Below are 23689 nucleotides of genomic sequence, written 5' to 3' on the forward strand. Positions count from 1 at the left end.
CCAAGATCAGAGTTCAGGGCTGCTGAAGTGGTTGGAACTGTGCGGTAAGAAATTGGAAAGGAGAGAACTACGCAGTGACAGAGCTCCAGATGTTTGTGTAGGCATCCCCTCGTGTCCTTCGCCAGGCCGAGGTCTGCAGTGCTTGGCTGACCACAGCTACTGAGAGACGTAAGCCAAGCAAATTCAGAGCTTTTCCAACAAAGATGTTGGAGTGCCTAACAACCAGAACAGAGAGACTAAATACTCCGGTTATTTAGTTGAGACCCAAGAAATGTCATGCCTTAGAAGGGCCATCCTACCCCTCCGGTAATGACTACTTTAGACCTTAAAATAAGAAGATCAAGTCTTAAAAGCAATCATAGAAAAAAGATGCATAATACATTTGGGGCAATGATAAGAATCATCAAAAACAACGTAAGCCAGAAGGCTGTGGAAGGGTATTTTTAAAGCACTGAAAGAAAAAACAACAGCCACAACTTTCTGCTTTCTGTCTTCATAAATTAGCTTCCATTTTCTAGAATTTTATGTAAATGTAATTATAAAGGATGTCCTCTTTCTTATCAGCACAGTAGGAAGTGGGTCACCAGAGCATGAAGAAGACAGCGATGCCACAGGCCTGAGAGATCAGCAGAAGGTTTTCTGAGTGTTGGGCAAAGGATAGGGAGCTGAACACAACGTGAATAAAAGGATATGCGAGCATCAGTGAGGACCCAGGGGCGATGAGAGGGCAAGGATGCCATACTGCAGGAATCACGTCCCTTCGCTGAAAAGGTGTTAGGGAAGGTTGCTCACGAGCTCGCTCGCTAAACAGCTCTCACAGGTGAGGGTAATAAGAGAAGTGCACCCCCCCCCGGGGGGGGCCCACGCATCCCAGGAGGCTTTGGGATGGCGCGTCTGCACGCTTCTGGGGGTCAGGGGTCAGGAGGAAGGGGCCATTAATTTGCCCGAGGCTGCCACGCAGTCTCAGCCCAGAGATTAGAAAGTCGGATGCGGAGCTTGGAGACCCTGCGGGGAGGTAGTGGTGGTGGGGTCGGCGCCTGGCCGACCCAGCCCCGTGCACTTGCCGCGCCCGGGAGTGCCACGCGTGCTGCCGCGCTCGCGCCGCCTAAGGAACTTCAGGAACTTGATTTTCATTTGGTGCCCACTGCACGACCTGAGGCTTTTTTTTTTTTTTTTTTTCTTTCTTTCTTTCTTTCTTAAATTGCTGAGTGTGGAGAGGCCCCGCCCTTCCGCGCCCGGCCGCCGGGCCACCCGTCCCGCTCTCCCCGGCGGGTGTTCCTTCCCGGACGGCGCTGGAGGGCCTGGCGACAGCAGCCCATGGGACCCGTGTCGCTGCCCGCCTGGCTGCAGCCCAGGTAGGGCGCCCGGCCGAGGCCGGGGGCGAGGGGGTGCGGGAGGAGGGGCTGCCGGGAGGGGCTCCCCCCGACTCAGCACCTAGTCGGGCACCCGCCAGCGCCGCGCAGCCTTGCCCCTGGCACTCCCTGGAGTTCTGGACAGGTATTAGCCAATTCATTTCTCTCGGAAACTTTAAGAATAACTGTTACTTCCCCCATTTTACAGATGAGGAAATGGCAAATGGCTACCCTTCTATTGTGCGCTCTCTGCCAGTCCTTCTCCTCTCCTCCTCTCCCCCCAACCCCTACCCCTTCCTTTCCCTTCCCTTCCCTTTCTCAAACCCAGTGTTGCAGGGAGATGTTGTTATATACCTGCTGCATAAATACCAATCACGTGTGTAGATTTCGGAGCCCAGTTCCAGAAGAATCGGCTCGGTGGAATAGGGGTAGACCTTGGGATGTGCATGTTTAACCCACCGGCCAGGTGATTCTGATGCGGGTTTAGGGGAGGAATTCCCCTTCCCTACTCCTTTAGTCTTACTTCAGTCACCTGTAGGGGTGCCCGAGAATAATCAAGCTACACTATATCTGCTTCTCAACTTACTTGCCTAATTTCTCTGAGGTTTCACATCTCCCACTAGGAGAAAACCTTGTCTACACTGGCAGGACCACTCTCACCACTTTTCTGAGCCCAGAGGCAACACTTCAAAGGATGCCTTCTCTGACTCTTTCAAACGTGTATCTGTCAGTCTTCTCTTAGTCATCTCCCCAGCACCCATTTTAAAACCCTGCGTGACTTCCCTTTTTCGACCTGAGAGACTAAACTAACTGCTTTCTACACGTGTCTGGTGAAGGACACTATCTGCCCCTGGAAAATATAACAGGAGGCAGTGACAGTGGTGAGATACCCCAGTCACACAATGCATTCACAAATCAGGTGTGTCCAATGACTGAATTACCCACCACTTGGGAATGCCACCCTCACTTCTCCCCTCTTGTAACTATAAAACTAGTTATTGTTCAAGTTCTGCATTTAGCAGGAATATACATGAACATAGTGACCACATCAGCCCCTCTCTATCCATCTTTTCTTTTCAAAAACATTCAAAACCAACTTTGCAATGCTTTCTTTAGTCCTTTGGGGAGCAGCAAGGTTAGAGCTCTATCAAAGATGAAAGTGGATTGTGAAATACAGAATATTTGGCTTCACACAAACTCTGGATGCTCGCTTGAGCAGATAGTGCTTTCAGACGGGTAACCAAATAAAAGAACCTGATACAGAATAGTTGTCTCTTGCTGGTCTCTTGGTTGGCCTGTAAGTTAGTTAAAAGATGTGTATATTGCTGAAAGGGTGGTTATAAAGTATTTCATGTGTTTAAAAGAAGTATTTTCCTGTATTTATTATAGGTATAGGAAGAATGCCTATCTTTTCATCTACTACTTAATCCAGTTCTGTGGCCACTCATGGATATTTACAAATATGACGGTCAGATTCTTTTCATTTGGAAAAGGTAAAAAAAAAAAAAAAAAAGCCCTAACAGTTTTGAATTTTTCACTTTTAATCCTTGCTTTCACCTAGTCCTGGTTTTAACAATTTAACTTCTATGAACTTCACCTAATATCCTTCACTTCTCTAAAATTTAGAGGCCATATTTTCCAGTAACCGTACTTCTTTTGTACTGCAAAAACCAAAACCTTTTTGGAGAAGTGGGGAGGTAAGGTGAGGGAAAGGGGTCTGGCTTCCTGCTAGTAGGCATTTGCCCTGAAAACACAGACATGGCATTGGGGTGGTGCCATTTCACTATTCCTTTTTGGTTCTGCACCAAACCTTAGCAGATTTGGTGTATTTTGAGGAAATCTGTAAATTCCAGTATAGAATTCTGTTTGTGCAGAGATACCAGGAATTAACCAATTCTTCTCTTGTTTTTTATTCCCCAGGTTTGAGGTAACTGGGAACTACTAACAAATGAAAGACAAACTTTATATTCCTCAGGCTTCTATTTGGTCCCCTTAAGGGGTAATGTGTCCCTAAGGAAATGACACTTTTTAGATGACTCGTCACCTTTGTGGGAGTTAGCATTAATGGTTTAAGTCATAAGCTTCCTCCACTTTCCTAAAAAGTGAAGATTTTAAATGCATTTCAGTTTTGAAAAAATGAATCACTAAATGACTGTCAAAAGAACATTCTTTTCATTTTCCTTCCCCACATGGGTAAGTGTCATCACAGTTGACAGCTGTTGCATGACTTGACAATTTGAGCAACTGCTAGTTTCAGCTAAAAACAATTACGAAGAATATATCTGGGAAAAGTCATGCTGGGCTCATCAATTCAGACTTCTGTATTATAAAAGAATTAATCTACTTCTGAGGTACCATAAACTGTTTTATGTTGTTTTTTCTTACTGCAAATCTGCAGATAAATTCCTGCCTTTGTTAAGAACCTCCAAAGATACAACCTGAGGCTTGAATTTCAACTAGGAGTGTTGGGAGTCCTCAAGCAGAGGAAAACACAGGCGTTGGGAAGACTTCTCATATTTTTAGGAAAAAAAATCATTATCTATACCTTGGGAGTTATCTGTAGCTTTGTGGGCATATTATAGGTCATTCACAACAAGCAACAAACTCTTTCTTATGCTGCCTGGCCTTTCCAGTGGGGGAAAAAATGCCTTAGGCAGCAGTATATTATTTCTTAATTGCTATCCTGCCATTATAATTATAGAAGCTGCTTATTATTAAAGAAGCACAACCCGTTCGTGTGGAAGGTGGACTGTAAAGAACTATGTGGGATTCAGTACAATTCCTGAATCATTGTGTGAATTAAGTAGCTCAACAGCAGTCAAGCACCTAAACTAGTGACACCTGCTCCCATGCTCCTTCCCAGAGCTGTGAGACGGATAACGCTCTTGTAGCAGGTGCAGGGGCGTGGGTAAGAGCACGGACTGCCTGTGCCTTGGGAATCGTCTGTGAGTTAGGGACGATGATAATGTCTCCCTCACAGAACTGCTAAGAAGAGAAACACTTAGGGTTTGGTAAATTATTATCCTGTGAAGAATAAACTAGGGAGGGGAGACAACCAAGACTTCCCTGGACGTTTCTTAACATGGCAGGATTTCACTTTAAAATTTAAACCAACTCTTGTATCCTATTTAGAGGAACATTTGTTTCCCTCCCATTTCAGCTGTCTCCAAATGCAGTATTTCTTTTATAGAAATCTCTGCAATGGGCCCAAGTCCTTGTGTTTAAAACCCACAAAAAATCCAGAAAGCACTAACCACGTATATGTGGGACACAAATGCTGGATATACTGTAAGATGTTTGATATCATGGCATCAGTACTGTCATTTCCATAAAGCTTCTTTGAAATCATAGTTTCTCATCTCTGTCATTTTCTTGTCAATGGACAAGGTGTGAACACAATAAACTTACCTCCAGCCTGTTTTCACTGGTGTAGTCTAGATTCTAGCTGGTTACTTTGATGTGGGAATTGCTTTATAATCTCATAAGTGGGGAATAAATGCTTTAGCTTTGGCCATGGAGCCTTATTTTTCAAGTTTTACATTCTGTTTGGAAGAGGAGCAATTAAAATGTACAATGATATGAAGTGCTTTCTTTGGTTGCACAGTGTTTGTAATAATTTAGTAATCTATTTGGGAAATTTCTCCCATGTACAGTGAAAAAGGAAGTAAATAATCTGAATTTTATTTGAAAGTGCTGCATAGATTTGGGTTGTGATCTAGATTTTACTTACTATATCTGTTTTTTTAATTCACTGGACACAGATTCAATGGTTGACACTTTTTATGCAATTGGACTTGTGATGCGACTTTGCCAGTCCATTTCCCTCTTGGAGTTGCTGCACATATATGTTGGCATCGAGTCAAACCATCTTCTTCCTAGGTTTCTGCAGGTAGGTTTTAATCACATTATTTGTATTATAGAATCTGTTGCATACTTAACTTTGTTCTATTAATGGCCTCTCTTGACTTTATGGCAGTTCAAAAGCCAACCTTTGCTAACTTGCAACCCAAGTCACTAACAAAGAGAGTTTAGTGGAAAACTTACCTTATTCTAAAATACTGCATGGTTAGAATAGCCAGTTAGAATCATTCTGGGCAACGATGCTTGTTGCGCTGTGCATCGCTGCAGTGATCCTCTCCTGAGAAGAGATTTCACATCCACTTCCCACTCGCACTGTACCCTGGGCAGTATAGGACAGAGAGGCATAGGACTGGAGCCTTTCACACCTGGGTTTGATAGAGGCTGTATAGAGGAAAAGACACCACACACACATGGCCTGGCAGAGAGTAGATGATCAAAAAAAAGTCCCCTTAACCCATATCCGGAGATTAGGATACTCGCCAGCCCTTTCTTGTTCATTCTGCTGCTTTTACTAAATACAAACGGAAAGGAGAGATCATCATGTTTATCTAGTGTAGCATCTAATCATATATACCTGGGGATTCTACAGACCTAGATTCAAATTCCAGTTCTACCTCTTAATATTTGTATGAATTTAAACGAGTCATGTTATTGTTCCAAACCTGATTTTCTCATGTGATGTGAAAATAACATGCATCTTCTGGAGTAACTGAGAAAATGGGTGGGATATGTTCCTAGCATTTAGTTGAGAACACAATACCTGGTCGCTGTTGCTGTTGTTTTAGCTATCATTTGTTCCTTCTACTATGTCTCTAGCCCTAGGTGACCATGTTCCTTTTAAACGTAGCTTGAAGGAAGATGGGAAATTCACTGGTAGAGATTCAGTATAGGAAATCATTGCTGAATGAAGGCAAGAAAAATAAAAAAGTGATATTTTCCATAAGGAGAGACAAGGGTTAGGTGACTATATGCACATATGTTTATACAACTTACAGAAAAAGGTATTTGTATGAGTATCATTTTAACTATTTGCAAAATAAATTAGAAAAATGGATAAATGGCCAAATATGACAAGTTTGCTTTGTAAAAATAATAATATATCAGAATCTGATTATATTGCCAGCACCTAGCAAAGTGCTTAGAACATAAATAGACCTCTTAAATTTTGTTGAATGGAGTGACATAGATCCTTCTATTAAAGTTTGCTTAAAATACCATGAAGGTTTAATAGATGGAAATAGGAGTATAAACCTAAGGAGTCTATCAAGAACTAAGCATTATGAGATTATGGGGGATTATAAATTTTACTTACTCAGTAAAAATAGAGAAAATAGTATTCGTTTGGATGAAGATATTTTAAGTGTTGACATAGCAAATGTAAAATAAAAATTGGGGCGATACTTAGAGTACAAACTAATATCAGAATAGTCGGTTAGCTAGCCAAGACCTAGATGGAATTGCCTTAAATATATTTCCTTATAAAATAAAAAGGGGGTACATATCTGTCTGAGAAGGAGCGTATTATTTAGGAACAGGATTTATTGGTGTTTATTACTTAACTTAGATTCATAAGCATAGCCTTATGCTAATTTTAGAGACCAGAATTAACAACCCAGATTAAATGAAATCTGTATTCTATCATATGGAATTGTTTTGCTTGGTGTATGATCAAACTCATCTAAAATATAAGCTGTGTTTTCTTTCTTTCTTTTTTTTAAAACATTTTTTATTGATTTATAATCATTTTACAATGTTGTGTCAAATTCCAATGTAGAGCACAATTTTTCAGTTATACATGAACATATACATTCATTGTCACATTGTTTTCTCTGTGAGCTACCATAAGATCTGGTATATATTTCCCTGTGCTATACAGTATAATCTTGTTTATCTATTCTACATTTTGAAATCCCAGTCTATCCCTTCCCACCCCCACCTCCTTGGCAACCACAAGTTTGTATTCTAGTCTATGAGTCTGTTTCTGTTTTGTATTTATGGTTTGTTTGTTTGTTTGTTTAGATTCCACATATGAGCGATCTCATATGGTATTTTTCTTTCTCTTTCTGGCTTACTTCACTTAGAATGACATTCTCCAGGAGCATCCATGTTGCTGCAAATGGCTTTATGTTGTTGGTTTTTATGGCTGAACAGTATTCCATTGTATAAATAGACCATATCTTCTTTATCCAGTCATCAGTTGATGGACATTTAGGCTGTTTCCATGTCTTGGCTATTGTAAATAGTGCTGCTATGAATGTTGGGGTGCAGGTGTCATTTTGGAGTAGGGTTCCTTCTGGGTATATGCCCAGGAGCGGGATTCCTGGGTCATACGGTAAGTCTATTCCTAGTCTTTTGAGGAATCTCCACACTGTTTTCCACAGTGGCTGCACCAAACTGCATTCCCATCAGCAGTGTAGGAGGGTTCCCTTTTCTCCACAGCCTCCCCAGCATTTGTCATTTGTGGATTTTTGAATGATGGCCATTCTAACTGGTGTGAGGTGATACCTCATTGTAGTTTGGATTTGCATTTCTCTGATAATTAGTGATGTTGATCATTTGTATGTCTTCCTTGGAGAATTGCTTGTGTTTTCTTTCAGTATATATTTTTTGGACTTTTACTTTTTTAGGCTAATGCTGATTTCATGGTAAAATAGAAGTCTCAAAGTTAAGAGTGGTATTAATTTAGTTATTGCCAGTGTGGGGAATGCAAATGAGAAACAGGACAGGTAAATCTGTAAGAAAATAGAGCACCTTGAAGATGCCTAGAAAATGTACACATTTTTTTAATGCTTCCAAAATTATGAGGTTTGCCCAATAATATAAATTGTTATACAACTTAGAAATCTGATTTCTTGGAGTTCCAGAAATTCCAGAATATTTAAGTGTGATTTTAATCATTATTAATTGAAACTGTAGTGGCTTACAGAAGCATGATCACTGTAATAAATTATGTCCTGGTTTGGTAATTGAAAAATAATGGTGAGTATACACTGACACTTTTTATTCAAAGGTGAGGTTGCAAAGTCTGCTGTTGATGGAGATCTGATTTTTAAGGCTTTATTCGTTGGGAGGAGTAACAAGTCAGGGATCACAGTAGGGAAGACAGTTACCATTCTCATCCTGGGCTGATTATTATTAATTTTTGTTGTGATTGTTTGGCTTTCTCTTTTTATTTCTTTGAGATTTTTATCTGTCCTCTCTTTCTTTTGTTCATTTACTGTCTTTTCTGTGGTTTTCAGAGTGGACATGGTATTGGAGAAAACTTCAAAAACAGCTCCAAAGGTTAAAGTTTCATTTTCTCCCCTGTTCCGTTATTAGAGTTCTGCAGACAATTAGAAGAATTCCCTCATTATGAGATGACTCTGAGGCCCCTGCTTTAAAATAACCAAACAAAACTCTAAGGTTGTGTAATCATTCTTGGTTTTCCTGTTTCCCCATTTTTTAAGTGAAGAAACGATATAGTTGAGAATGTGGCTAAAATACTCACACAGTAATCATAGCTGACTGTATACAATATCTTGAAAAATGCATGGTGTCTAGCTGCTTTCAAGTAGGTTGAAAAACATATCTGTACATTTGTGATGTTGTTTTGACATTATCTTTGTGAAACTGCTAAGTCACAACAGAATTCTCTTTTTGGGAACTAGTCTTCAAAAATAATAAGTAATTCCAAAAAGTAATTCCAAAAAGCAGTAGGAACGGTTATCTAGTTGAGCAATTAGAATTACATGTATCACGTGGTGCATATGGTAAAGGGGGTTTATTTGTTTTCTCTGTTTTTTTCTGTACATTTTTAAATGTTTTATACACATCTTTATTTTGACAGCTATGGAAAAGCCATTATAATTTTCTAAAATTACACACAATTGCTAAAGGGAAAAGGGGGGAACCCATTTACAGTAAGACTATAATAATTTAATACAGCAGTGTATAGTTTATGTATTTTTTTTAAATGCACTTTAGGGGTAAAGGGCAAATCTATAACAGTTGTTTACAGATATCTATTTTGGGAAATAATTACATGCTAATTAAAATTATATAAGTAAAGTAAACTTTTGATATTTTTAATTTATAAAATGAGAAAGTAAAAAAGGTCCAAAAGCAGCATATAACTATTATTAAAAGTGATAATATAAGTGAAAACTGGGCATCTATAATCCCTTGCTCCCAAATGAGCTTGCATATTTTATTAGCTTGATTAAAAAATAGAAGCTAGTTTATTTCAGTATATTTAATCGAAACAACTTGGCTTTTATGGAGCAGAAATACTACCAACCCTAAAATACTGATTTTGAAGGGCTTTGTTCTGACTTCGCTTGTGTGGAAGCCTGGGAAAGAGGTTTCTATCAATACGGCTTTAGGATGATTCAACTCAAGGAGCAGGGAAATACCTACAAAACTAGCCTTTGTATCATGACATTAGGCTGATGTGCCTTTAAGAAACTCTCAGAGTTACCCAGTTTACTCCTTTGCCTTTTGAGAAATGCTTGAAATGCAAAGACTTTATATATAACTGAATTAAAATGGCTAAATTCTGCATCCTTACTTTTGCTGTAAACACTGCTGCACATGTATTGACTTTACAGTTTTTAAAATCTGTAAATCAAAACCCTGGGAATTATTACTTCCCAATTATGCCTACATAAATTCCATTTGTGAGCCCAAATTGCAAGAACCATTTAAATTTTTACCAGTATCACCACCTATTTCTGATAAGGACAAGCAGGAGTATGTTTGCCAAAAATCACTCTAAAGATTTCCCAGTCACAGATTCTTATGTGAACAGATATGAAGGAAATCCCCAAGGAGAGTCTCAAAATAAAGTCTTTTAGGAAAACAGCCAAGTTTCACCCTAATTTCTTTTTACCTGTGAAGCAGGTGCTTCTTTGCATTTAAATTACCTTTCTTTTGCCATAAAATCATACAGCTTTTTCTCTCCAGTTTTAAGTTGAGAACAGGTTTATATTGTTAGAAATAAAACTGTACTGGGGATAGTGATGTGCTGTGAGAGTCTCAAAACTTTGATGCCTCCTGGGAAGGAATTACATACACAATTCACTCTGTAGTGAAGATTTTAGATTTTTCTGCCTTTTTTTTTGCATTTGATCAGTGGAGTTCTTCAGTGTGATAGTTGCAGAGCTATATCCACAGTATAATTTTAAAGATGCTGAGATTAACTTTTTTATTTACTAGCAGTCTTGATTATCTATGTAGAAAAATATATTTTTCTATAAATGTACTAATCTCTCTAGTTCTATAAATATATTAATCCCTACACCGAATTTATTTTTATCTCCAGTGTATTTACTTAAAATAAAAGTTAAAGGTCATGTAAATTGTAAATGATGGAACAGAAATTTTGATTTGGGCTATTTGTCCTGAAGTCCCAACTATTATGCTACATTTGTTTACTGTCTATCTCACCAACTAGGATAAAAATACCAAGAGGGCTGGGACTTGGTCTTGTTCACAGGGCTGTATCCCCCCCAGGATTCAGAACAGTGAACTCAATAGATAGGTATTGATTGATGAATAAATAAGTGAAAATACAGAATTATTTAAATACTTTGTCTTACAGAAGAAAGTAATTGGTGATTTTTGAACATATAAGGGTATGTTTCTGAAGTTCTCAATGAAATTTCACAGGATTAAAATTGTTTGGGATATCCTTTTGGTAATATAATAGTCTTTGGAGCTAAAACTAATTTATTTTTAAGACTCTAGAAATTCTCTCTGTGGTTGAAGTATGATATTACCCCTTCAGTAATTTAAAACTAATTTTGCTAGCTGCCATTTATAAAGTAGTAACTTAGTTTTAGTCATTGCTTAATCTTGAGTTCAGGATTCCCAAATAGAATATAAAAATGCAAAATATTTTTATTTTATAGTTACCATATTTTTGTGTTGACCACATTACCACCATGTTTAATTTGGCCTAAGTTATAGGGGGTTTTTTTTTGCTATGCTTTAAATCTGCCTGTTTGAGTTGCACTAAACATTGAGTTGCACTAAACAAGATCATTCATTAGTAATTGTCACATTCTCATAGGATTTGTTTAAAATGATAAAGTGCCAAGTTTTCCTAAGTGTAAAACTCCAAATAACTGGTCAAAATATTATATGTAAAGAGAAGTAATAAATTTTAAAAGTCTGTTCTTCAGAATTGTTTTCGTGTTAATTTAGAAAATCAAGGAGGCTCTTGTTTTAAGGTTTAACTTTTGAGGAAAGGCTTTTTTTTTTTTAGAGAATAAACTGTAACCTGGTTATTAGGTGAAGGTGTAGCCCATAAAACAGCAAAGGTGAAAAATATCTTAGTGTTTCAGAACAAAGGATTTAGAATCACATTGTCTGTATTTTGGTTCCATATCTGTAGGCAAGTCACTAACTTTGTAAAATACAATGTCCTTTGTAAAAAGCAGATAATAACAATAGCACTTACTTTTTAGGGTCGTTATGGAGATTAAATGAGATGGCATATGTTTGGAACCTGGCACAAAGTAACCAATAAATATTGGCTTTTTACTAATTTAAGAATATCTCCACCTAAATTCTCCCTTTGTATTGCCACTGAATGGTCAAGTTAGAATTAACCATCAGATAATTTGTTAATTAGTCTGATATTGTATGGAAGTGAGGGTCTTCACATACCCTCATGTATGTATATGGTTGTGTCTTGGAGGGTCATGCTGATTGCTGACTCATATGCAATTGGGATTCCATCACTAACGTGCCATAGTCCCTCAAGTGATGATTTTCTACAGTTTAAGTGTGTAGCTCCAGTCTCTCTCTTTTAGCAGATTCTGCCCTCCAGACTCATCAGTTAAGGGGCAGTCTGACATCAGGGATTGTCTACAGCTCTGGAAACCAGGAGACTTATGATATATATGTTTCCAGGTCTGCCACTAGTTTGGGCAAGTCAATGTCTCTGGTTCCCAGTTGCCTTATTTGTAAAAAGGTGGGGTTGGGCAAGTATCTAGGGGGGCCCCTAGAGATCCATCTTAGCAAAAGGTAGCTTGTTTTCTCTTTCAGTAGTCAACCATGTAATCAGAAATATGTGTTGTGTTTATGCATTCATGTGTGTATCTCTTGAGATTTTTGTCAAAAATGAGATCATTTTCCTTATTAGCAGGCACTGATTAAATGTGAGATTAGGCTGTGCCTAAGTACTTGTTTGCTGCTAAGATCTTATATCTGAAGGCCGCCAGGTGTCACGACAGCAAACTTGGATCATTCAGTAATTATCACTGCAGTTGAGTCTAATTCATTATATAAATATAACTAAATTAAATCAAGAAACTAGGGCATTGTAAACAAAGATTCAGAAAAGAAAAAAGAGCTAGGGAGGTAGCTTCCATTGACTAACTAAGGTTTGAATCATATCTAATTTCCTTAGCCAAGCAAGGACCCTCTTGACTCACCAACCAGTGTGGTTATAGACACGCTGATACAGCTTCCGTGTGCAGATTTCTGATCGTGTGGCCCAATATTGGCAAATCTTGGATTTCTCGGCACTCGGTGATTTTCTAGGACTAGCAGCCTGTGATTCTAAGTCATAGATTATCCCAGTCTTTTTCTTCCGCTTTAAAAATAAAGACAGCTTTTAAAAAATATAAAGCAGTCCTCCTCTTTCCTTTATCACTAATATGCTCCCTCAATCTCAAATATATTTTCCTTTGACTCTTGTGAGGAAAGTAAAGTGTTCTATTAAAGAAAAAATGCAGAATGTACTAAGTATATCAATACAACGTAAGAAAGCACATTATATTTAGGTTTTAAAGAGGAATGTATATTTTGAGGTCAATAATTGGAGCTAAGCCATAGGTGTGTGCATTCTCAATGATTTGAAAATGCTTATTAACTTGGAAAAAAATGAATCTGTTGATTCTTTCCACTAGCTTATGAGGGTTTAGGATTATGTTATTTGTCTTCCCTTCCTCCCCTATTCCCCCATCCTCCTCCCCACAAACCCCCCAAAAAACTATGATGGCTTTCCTGTTGGATGAAATGGAAATTTCTTGCCCTGTCATTTAAAACTTAGCAGCCCAGCCCCCAACACATTATCACTTTTATCTTCTGTGATTTCCTTCTGTGCACCCCGACTCAAGCCCCCAGGGGCTCTCGGGACTCCCCAGCACACCCTGCATTTTCACACCTTTGCCTCTTTGCTCGGGCTGCTCCTTTGACCTAGGATGCCCATTCACCTAGCCAGTCTTCCTGACAAACCTCTGTCCATTTTTCAAGATCCATCTGAAATGTTGCCTGTCTCCATAAATCTCTCTGCATCTTTTCCCCAGACAAGTATCTCCCTCATCTGTGCTTCCATACATAACCCTTTAAATGACAGCATTATTCACTCTGTGTTAGAGTTACTGCCTCACAGTTTTCCTACTACTGCTACCCTCTGTAGCAAGGACCATGCTTTCATTATATATATAATCTTAGTGTCTAATACACAGTGGACACTCCATAAAGGCTTGTCAAAATGAGTAAAAACGTGTGCATATGTCACAAGAAGGGACATGTTCTGATTGAGATAAAATATGTTATCCTTTTATTCATTGTGTATAATTTGGAGAATACAGAAAAACAAAAAGGAAGTGAAATTCACCCGTAACCCTACTCCCTCAGAGATCATGTTGACTGTTTAGTATATATATATAGTTAAAGCATACTTTTGAGAGGAACTCTGGTTTTTAAAATTAGAAAATTACCTTCCATGCTTAACAGAGGATCCTAATTCTTGACTTTGCTATTTCTTTGTTAGCTCACTGAAAGAATAATCATCCTCTTTGTGGTGATCACCAGTCAAGAGGAAGTCCAAGAGAAATATGTGGTGTGCGTTCTATTCATTTTTTGGAATCTATTGGATATGGTAAGGTAAGGAGGCAAAATAATCTCCTAAAACAAAGCCGAATTGCTTCTACAGTGAAACCAGTAATAGCTGCTTACATTTGGTTACTCTGAATGAGAGAGAAAAACATAACCCCTTTTTCAAATTATTTCATCTTGATATGAAAATGTATTTTTAGTGCTTTTCATAATGGGCATATCAAAGATAATGAAAACCTACTGTGGTATTACAAGAGCAAATCAGTGCATTCAGGTTCCCAGCAGAAGTCTTGGCAAAACACCAATTTGGAATAAACCTCACAGCTGTTTGCTAATGAAAGGCATTCCTTGCAGTTGCTCTGGTACACGTTACTTTAATAAGCAAAGCAAGACTTTTGTTATATCATGGTCAGAATTTACAAAGTTGGTTTCTGTGAATTCAAGAATATTTTAAATATAGGGCCTCATCTCTCTGGGGAAAAAAAACGCATCTCCATAAACATTTTTGTATACAATTCTCGTGGGTTCAAATAACTGGAGTTCTTTCATGGGACTCACGGACTCACTGGGAATCTTTGGGCCTCAGGTTAAGAACTGTTGCTCTAGATTGTTTTATGTTTCCTCCTAATTCTAAAACTTTGCAACCAGATGAGCCTAGGCTTATCTCTTTTTATCCCTACCAGCAGTGGTGTAAAAGCCCCCTTTGCTCAGTGGCTCACTTGGGGGAGACTTTGAAACTTGCTTCAGCTCTCACAAATGAGAACTGCCCCTCCTGCATGAAAGGTCAGGATGTGGATAGGTAAAGCCCTAGCGTTTTAGCTGAGGTTATATAAATTCTTTATTTACTGTACTGTAAATAATTTAGTTGAGTTAAGATATTCTAAATAATGAGTTGAGCCCTAGAGTGAATTAGAATAAAATATTTTGTTGAATTAAAATGACTATAATGATTTGTACATGTAACTTAGTTATTTCTCATTTTTAACTGAAAGTTTTGTGGACTTGGGGCAAACTTCAGGGACTTTCGTAACCTATGACTTCCTGTTTACAAGATGTGGAGCTTTATTTGGGACTGTGGCCTTCTAATGTTTTATTCTCTGGTATGTCTGACTCCTTCAGTGTCGATTCAGCCTCAGATAAGCTCAGCAGACCTATTAACAAAGTGGCTTTGGCACTGAGAATGGCATCATGATGTCATGGAAAGACTTTTGGACATAGAAGTAGACCTCAGGTTGAACTTCACTGCCACTACTTACCTGCTATATGATCTTGGGCAAATAACATAACCTTAAAAAATGTGGTAATTTGTGTACCTTAATATTTACCCTTTTAAAGTATAAAATTTGTGGGTCTTAGTGTATTCAAAGACATGTGTAACCATCACTACTGTCTAATTTGAGAACATTTTTTATTACTCTCAAAAGAAGCCTCGCATGCATTAGCCATCACTCCCCATTCTCTCCTCTTCCCCGCCCCTGGCAACCACTAACATACTGTCTGAATGGATTTGCCTATTCTGGACATTCCATAGAAATGGAATCATACACCATGTGGCTTTTTATGACTGACTTTTTTTTAACCTAGCATAATATTTTCAAGGTTTAGCCATGCTGGAACAAGTATCAGTATTTTATTCCTTTTTATGGTTGAATAGTATTCTGTTATATTGATATACCAATTTTAATTTATTCATTTATCAGTTGGTGGACATTTGGGTTGTTTCTACTTTTTGGTCATGAAGAACAGTGCTATGGATTCCTATGTACAAGCTTTTGTGTGCAAATAGATTTTCATATCTCTTAGCTTAGGAGTAAAATTCCTAAATACTTAACCTTTTTGAAACTCATTTTTTTCCTCTGTAAAATGAGGGTAGAATTATCTTCCCAATTTAGCCTAGAATAACTTTTTTAAAAGCAACTTCCTCAACCTGATAAAAGCATCTATGAAAACTCCACAGTTAATGTGATGGTTAATGATGAAGGACTGATCTTTCCTCCAAAGAGCAGGAACAAAACAACAATGTCCACTCTTGCCACTTCTATTCAACATTGTACTGGATGTTCTAGCCATGGAAGTTAGGCAAGAAAATGATGTAAAAGGCATCTACATTGGAAAGGATGGGGTACAGTTACTTTTGTTGGTAGGTGACATGATCTTGTGTATAAAAAATCTTAAGGAATTCACTAAAGAATATTAGAAAAAGCTAGTTCAGTTTGTATTGTAGAACACAAAAGTAATAAACTGTTGACCCTTGAACAGCATGGGCATTAGAGGCGCTGACCTTCCATGCAGTTGAAAATTTATATATAGCTTATAGTTGGACCTTCATACTCTTCATACACATAGTTCCTCTGTATCTACTGTTCTGCATCTGTATTCAACCAACGCCAGATAGTGTAGTACTATAGTATTTACTATTGAAAAAAATCTGCATATAAGTGGACCTGCACATTTCAAACTCGTGTTGTTCAAGGGTCAGCTGTACCAATACAGCTTGTATTCCACACATTTACAGTGGCCTATCCTAAAATAAAATCAAGAAAACAATTCTGTGTACAACAGCATCACAAAAATAAAGTACTTAGACATAAATTTAACAAAAGATGTGCAGAACTTATACACTGAAAACTGTAAAACATTTTCTGGGAAATTAAGAAGATATAATTAAATGGAAAGATATCCCATGTTTATGGGTTGAAGACTTAATGTTATTAAGATGGAGTACTCCTCAAATTGATCTACAGATTCAGTGTATCCCTATCAGAATCCTAGCTAACTTCTTTGCAGAATTTGAGAAGCTGACCCAGAAACTCAAATGGGAACTCAAGGAACCCAGGGTAGCCAAAACAATCTTAAAGAAGAAGAGCATAGTTGGAAGAGTCACACTACCCAATTTCAAAACTTACTACAAAGCAACAAAAACCAAGCGTGTGATATGGACATAATGATATATCATGGAATAGAATTGATAATTCAAAGATAAACTCTCATATTTATGTCAACTGATTTTTGACAGGATGCCAAGGCCATTCAGTAGGGGAAAATAGTCTTTTAAATGAATGGTGCTGGGACAACTGGATATCCACATACAGAAGAATGAAGTTGGACCCTTATCATATACAAAAATTAGTTTAAAATAGATCAAAAACCTAAATTTAAGAGCTACAATTATATAACTCTTAGAAGAAAACATAGGGGTACATCTTTGTGATCTTGGATTTGACAATAAGACTTTTAGATTTAATACCTAAAGCACAAGCAACAACAAAATAAGATACATTGGACTTCATCAAAAGTGATTTTTAAACATATGAAAAGATGCTTACCTACTCTTGTAATAAGAAAAAAAAATCAAAGTAAAGTAGTGAAATACCATTTTTCACTTACATTAGTAAAGTACAAAAAGTTCGGTAACATGCCACGTTTGGTGAGTACTTGCACTGTTGATGTATAGTATATATAGTGTATACACACAGACACAAGCATATGCAAAAATATTTTAGAAAGAATACATAAGAAATTTGTATTGGCCATTGCCTCTGAGGAGTGGAATTAGGGTCCTGGAATGAGAGAAAGACTTACTTTTCTACATTCGTGTTTTCAGGGCTTTGGATTTTGTTTTGCCGTATGTATGTACTGCCTATTCTGGTAGTTCGAAGTGTGGCCTCTGGACCAGTGGCAGCAGCATCACGTGGAACTTGTTTGTAATGCAAATTCTCAGGTCCACTGAATCTGACACTCTGGGGATAGGGTGTAGCAATTCGTGCTTTAGCAAGCCCTCTGAGTGGTTCTGATGTATACCTAAGCTTGAGAACCACCGCCTAGTCAGGGAAATAAAAAGGTGTTGACCACCTCAGCTGTTACATCACAAAGGCATATTTAAGACGACCTACTGTTCCCAAAACAAGTTCCTAAGGCCAATACTTGTATTAATCACACAAAATGGCACGTTTTATTTTTAAAATTCACTTCCTAGATATTTACAAGTATGTCTGTCTTAAAAAACTTACCTGTTACAGATAATGGGCTTGACTTCTGAGTGAAACTGAAGTCACTAATCTAGAAAACTTGCAACTGTAATTTGCTGGGGAATAAGGGTTACATTTTTTTTCTGCACCTCCACGATTATCCGTGATCCACCCCGTGAGACAGGCTAAACCGACATGGTTCCTCTTCCTCCATTTTTTACCTCTCCTCCTGCTTACATTATAGGAAATAAAGTAAGGAATTTGCATACTTTCCAGTTTTATCTGTGTATTTAAGTACACAGCAAGGTATTTTCTTCTGTTATTCCCCAGACATCAGCAGCAAGTGATGTTTATGAGCAACCTTACCTCCTTTCAGGTACACCTACAGCATGTTATCAGTCATAGGAATTTCCTATGCTGTCTTGACATGGCTCAGTCAAACTCTGTGGATGCCAATTTATCCTTTGTGTGTTCTCGCTGAAGGTAAGAAAAGAGTGACTTGCTGTTTTTCTTACTGACAAAAGCAATCTAGTTATAGTGGTTCATGAAACTTTTTGATGATTAAATTACTAGTTTTGCTACTCTTCAGCTGACTCAGTGTTATCTTTCCTGGCATACTTGATGCAAAGAAGCAAGGCATTAAAAAACAAAGTTAGAAGGGGAAGCAGCTCGGCATAGTAGACAAAATATTGGATGAGGAATGAAGACATCTGAGTACTGGCCCTTAAATTCATTAACTCACTGCATGAATTTTGGGTAAATCATTTAACCTTTCTAAGTCTGTTTACTCATCCTAAAGGGGTTTAACATTTAGTGATTCAGTGATTATTTTTAATCCATAGAAATTAACCCAGTCTCGGCCAGTGACAGTTAACTCTACCTTATATCTATTGTCAGTTTCTCAGGAAAGCATTCCTCAGTTTCCTTGTCTGTATCAATTTCCCCCTAGTATAGCACCATGAATCTCTTTTGTAAGACCTGTCTTACTTATAATTAGACATTCGTGTGATTCTTGGATAATGTCTATTTCCCTGTCTAGCCTCTAAGCTCTATGGATCTACTGGGGTTGTCTTTGTTTCTTCCTTTCTTTATCTTTTGCACCCAGTATATATGCTAAATAAGTACTGAATGAATTATTAAATACAACATGAAGTAGGCTAATTACTAGCCTAACTGTAAACCTAAAGTTTAAACTCAAATAATTAAAACCATCAAATTTGCAAAGAGCTTGGGGATATTTGGGGAGTATATGCTTCCTTCCCTAATGGATTTGGCAGACTGGTAGGGAACTCTGAAACAGACATGATAAAAGTTTTGGAAAAACCAAGGCATAAATAAATTAAGAGAGCACATGTTAAGGTAACTAAGGGAAAACATACAGAAACAAACTTAACGTAAAGTGATGGTGATGTTGGCAATAATTGGAAGGTATATATGATACAACCATATGTTTTCTATCTACCAGAGAAAAGGAGCTTATATTACAGTAATTCAGATTAGGTATAGTTTTAAAATCTGTTTTGTTTTCAAAAGGAAGAATTATTAAATTTTGAAACAGACTATGCCAAAAGAATCTAGAGAATAATCTTGAAAACCATAAAAAATGGATTACCCATTTCTTTGAGAACCAAACCCCTCACTCACTGAAAGATTTATTTATTAAATACATTAATTTGTTATATACTATGAAAAATACTATAAAGAATATGTAAAGGAATAAAGAAGAAATAGGACTAACATTTTCCTAAAAATAAAGGGTGAATAAATATATAGGAAACCTTTCTTTTTATTCCATAATTATAATCCTTCTCCTTTTTAGGAGAGCTGTGTTTCTCTATGGTTGTCATAAAATGCATATTCTTTTATTAAAATTAGATTCATAAACTTGCAATTAAAAAACAAAGCAAATGCAGGAAAATTTTGACCGCAAATATAACAAAATGTCAATGATGATTAATTCTGAGTGGTAGAATATAGGTGACTGTAATTTTATCTTTATATGTTTCTATGTATTTCAAGTATCCCAAAGTATAAAAACACGTAGTTAAGAAAACCTACTTAACTTCTGATAATTCTAAAATCTTTTAATAACTATAGTTTCCCATTGAATAATTTAAGAGAAAAATCAAGTTCATATTAATAATCAAATCAACTATACTGATAAAATGCCAGAGACTTAGGTGCTGCCCATGGAAATCTTAGATGGCATGCTTTGGTGTCAGTTATAGACTCTGCCATTGCCACTGTCTGGCTCCAGCAGCTGTGGGCACCTGACTTTTCCTGTCTTCTTAAAAAAAGAAACTAAAAAAAATAATTTTAGATACAAGAAGTTATAAAAAATAGTGCATCATTTCCATGTACCCTTCACCCAACTTACCCTAACATTAACATCTTACATAACCACACTACATTAACATTTCATTCCATGAAATGTTGTCAAAAATCTACACATGGGGTACAGTTTCATAAAACATCCAGTTGTTTTATCTGACACCAGCTTTCTCCCTCAGAATAATTTGGGTCAGCATTTCTCACAGCATTCCTCAGAATTTTTATTTTTTTTTTTATTAAGTACTGCTGGGGACAGGGAGGAGGAAACATTGAGTGAAACTAGTTTCTTTATTGCAGAACTTTCCTAAATCTCTACCAATGTGTGTTATAAAGCTCCAAGAGGGAAATACATGAAGCATTTTCCATATTATTCAACTATTTGTAGCTAAGGAGACAGGTATTTTGAGGTACATTTTAGGTACAAATGACTATGTTTAAAATAAATAAGCTTCAAGGATATATTGTACAGCACAGGGAATGTAAATATAGCCAGTATTTTATAGTAATTCTAAATGGAGTATAACCTTTAGAAATTGCAAATCACTATGTTGTACACCTGGAACTTACATAATATCAACTATAGTTCAATAAAAAAGGAACACTGTAACCTATGTAGGCCTAATAAAGTAAAATATGGACAAAAATTCAGCGAATCATACTGCTATAATGACCTTGCCAATCTGATCATTAAGCAGATTTCTATATCAAACTGTAGCTTTGGCAAAAGGATTCAGCAGTTATCACAAAATTGTCATTTTTAAATTCAGGATATTCTTTAACCGTGCAGACATATATACACGTCCATGTAGGAGGGGAACCCTCATGATTCTATTTTCTTTAAACAGCATTTGCCATCTATCAGTCACTGCCTTATTTTGAATCATTTGGCACATACTCCACAAAGCTGCCCTTTGACCTACTCATCTATTTCCCATATGTGCTGAAAATGTATCTCATGATGCTTTTTATAGGTAAGTGCTTTTTTGTTTTGTTTTTGCATGCTTCCTGTGCTTTCTGAGTTGTGCTGCCATCTACCTTAATAGAAAGGGCTGTAAACATGGGAGATTTGAAGAGGAAGGCTGACACGATGAACTAGATCTTGTTAGTAAAGCATTTACAAATTACAATGCTTTTTGCAGGACATCACGAGATCAGATATATCCCTCTTTGCACTGTCTGAACAGGAACAGTTTTACTAGCAGAAAATGTAGCTGCTTTGTGTATGAAATACAGAAGTTTTCACCACAAACACAAGTAAACACAAAGAACACGAAGAAAATATAGATGTCAAACTAAGTAAGCTTGGCTATTTCTCGTTTTCCCATTGCTATCTGTTTTGTTTCCTGTTTGTTGGCCTTATGTGCTAGCATTTCCTAGCAGGCAACTGGGAGTGCTAAAGACTCAAGAAAAACATATGGAACAAAAACTTAACAGTTGAGAAAATTTGCTCAATTAATTTGTCCAGGAAATTTGGAAAAAGACTTCTGTTGTTAAGTTTTAATTGCTCCAGCTCTAACCTTCACAAATCCCTAAGATAATTATTACCTTTAGAAGGTAACAAGTATCAGATATATAGGAACAACACATAAACCAGAAGACCAATGTAAAACTTTAGGGGAAATGGAGAGAGCTACCATAAAGAAAGGGGAAAGTTCCTTCTTTGCAGTAAACAAAACAGTAAGGTAGAGGAGTTCGCTTTACTTCCACTTCTGCAGAAAATCTGGACACTCTTTAAATAATCCTTCTTCGAGTCTCCCTTGCAAGTTCCCTGTCCCTGGACTGCAGGCAGCACTCTGTATTTTAAACCCGTGGTTCTTTCCAGAGGAATGGTTCGCCAGTCTTACTTCTGCCACTTCCTTCTCTACATTAGGTATGTATTTTACGTACAGCCATCTTTACTCAGAAAGAAGAGACATCCTCAGAGTCTTTCCCATTAAAAAGAAGAAAATGTGAAGCACGGCACTCATGTGACGTAAGAAAAGAGAGGCTTGTGGATTCAGCTGCAGTAAACACAAGACAGGAAGCGTTCGGGTGGAAAAATACCTAGTATGTGACAGAAGTCTGTGACATGAAATAACAGCACTCCTCCCCAGAACTCTTGACGTAATCTATGCCTATGTTTTTCACACAGTTTTCAGTACTAATACTTTGCACAACCTGTTTCACCAAAGCTGTGGATTTTACACAAGTTTATATTGTGTGAAGCCTGATTATTTCCCTGTAAGGTCAATGAGAAACGGGAAATTAACTGAAGTAGATTCAATTAAACTGAGAAACCAGAGTTGTTAACCTAAATTACATCCATTTGCATCTATTTCTTTTCACTTCTGAGTTCCCAAATAGCAGCTGCGCTGTAGGAGAAAAGCAATGTGAAATGTGTTCTGCAATTGTCTCGAATAACTTACTTTATAAGACAGATGTCACTGTCCCCAGAGTTAACATCCACCTTAAACATTAGACACACGTAGAAAATTAAACATTTTTTAAACCATGAAAGAGTATTTGTTAAACATAACACAAGTTATTTGGACTTTGATAGCTTAAAAGAGGACCCTGATGAAAACACAACAGACCTACGATACATACACAAATATGCCCCATATTCTTTTTTTTAAAAAATTTAATCAGGTCAAATACATAACTTACAGGAGATAAAAGGTAGAAAAATATAGTAAATCATTTAAAGGCAGCAAGAAAATTCAAACCACTGATTCTTCAGATTATTTATTACTCTATTATTATTGCTGATTTCTATGTCATATATAAGTCATCACTTACAGTTTTGAAAAATACTCCTTTGAAGATCTAAAATGTATGTGAATAATTGACTAATATAATTAATTTCTGTGCCTTTAGTATATCATTCACTTTTCTCAACAGAATTATGGAATCTTATTATCCAGTAACTATATAAATTGGTACTAAATATTTTGTGACGTCAGAACCAGAGAATAGAAATATAGTTATAAATATGGGTAATCTTATTTCCACTAAACAAGATATTTGAAAAGAAACAATTATTAATAAATGATACTTTTTAAAAGTTAGTATATTTGGAATTTTAAAATAAGTATTAAAATTATCCTTTTAAGAAGCTACATTTTATTTTGCTTTTGTTTTTATTGAAGCATAGTTGATTTGCAGTATTATGTTAGTTTCAGGTGGTTGAACATTTTTGCAGCTTATACTCCGTTATAGGTTATTTCAAGATAATGGGTATAATCCCTATGCTATACAGTCTAGCCTTGTTGCTTTTCTGTTTCGTGTATAGTAAGTTTGTATCTTTTAATCCCATTCCCCTGTCACTTCATCTCTCCCCTTTGGTAACCCCAAGTTTTTCTCTGTGTT

At 37.0% G+C, this 23689-nt stretch overlaps 1 protein-coding gene across 2 annotated transcripts; it reads left to right on the forward strand.

Moving 5' to 3' along the window:
• Window positions 1-920: 920 nt before the first annotated feature.
• On the forward strand, window positions 921-23439 carry HACD4 (3-hydroxyacyl-CoA dehydratase 4). 2 transcript variants are annotated; one of them, XM_032477611.1, is made up of 7 exons: window positions 921-1355; window positions 2742-2845; window positions 5114-5241; window positions 13978-14090; window positions 18387-18493; window positions 21187-21312; window positions 22212-23439. In XM_032477611.1, exons 1-7 carry the CDS (start codon window positions 1318-1320, stop codon window positions 22292-22294), a joined length of 699 nt encoding a protein of 232 aa, XP_032333502.1. In that variant the 5' UTR covers window positions 921-1317; the 3' UTR covers window positions 22295-23439. The 2 variants fall into 2 exon arrangements, with proteins under 2 accessions (XP_032333502.1, XP_032333503.1); XM_032477612.1 differs by lacking the exon at window positions 921-1355 and adding an exon at window positions 1365-1497.
• Window positions 23440-23689: the final 250 nt, after the last annotated feature.

This window comes from Camelus ferus, chromosome 4, assembly GCF_009834535.1.
Source record: "Camelus ferus isolate YT-003-E chromosome 4, BCGSAC_Cfer_1.0, whole genome shotgun sequence".
Lineage (NCBI taxonomy): Eukaryota > Metazoa > Chordata > Mammalia > Artiodactyla > Camelidae > Camelus > Camelus ferus.

Bases quoted from the DNA above. Each gene is read 5' to 3' on its own strand.
- HACD4 (XM_032477611.1), top strand. From the start codon at position 1,318: ATGGGACCCGTGTCGCTGCCCGCCTGGCTGCAGCCCAG. The intron at 18,494-21,186 runs GTAAGAAAAGAG...TTCTTTAAACAG, and splicing joins TTTGTGTGTTCTCGCTGAAG to CATTTGCCATCTATCAGTCA. The intron at 21,313-22,211 runs GTAAGTGCTTTT...TCTCTACATTAG, and splicing joins TCTCATGATGCTTTTTATAG to GTATGTATTTTACGTACAGC.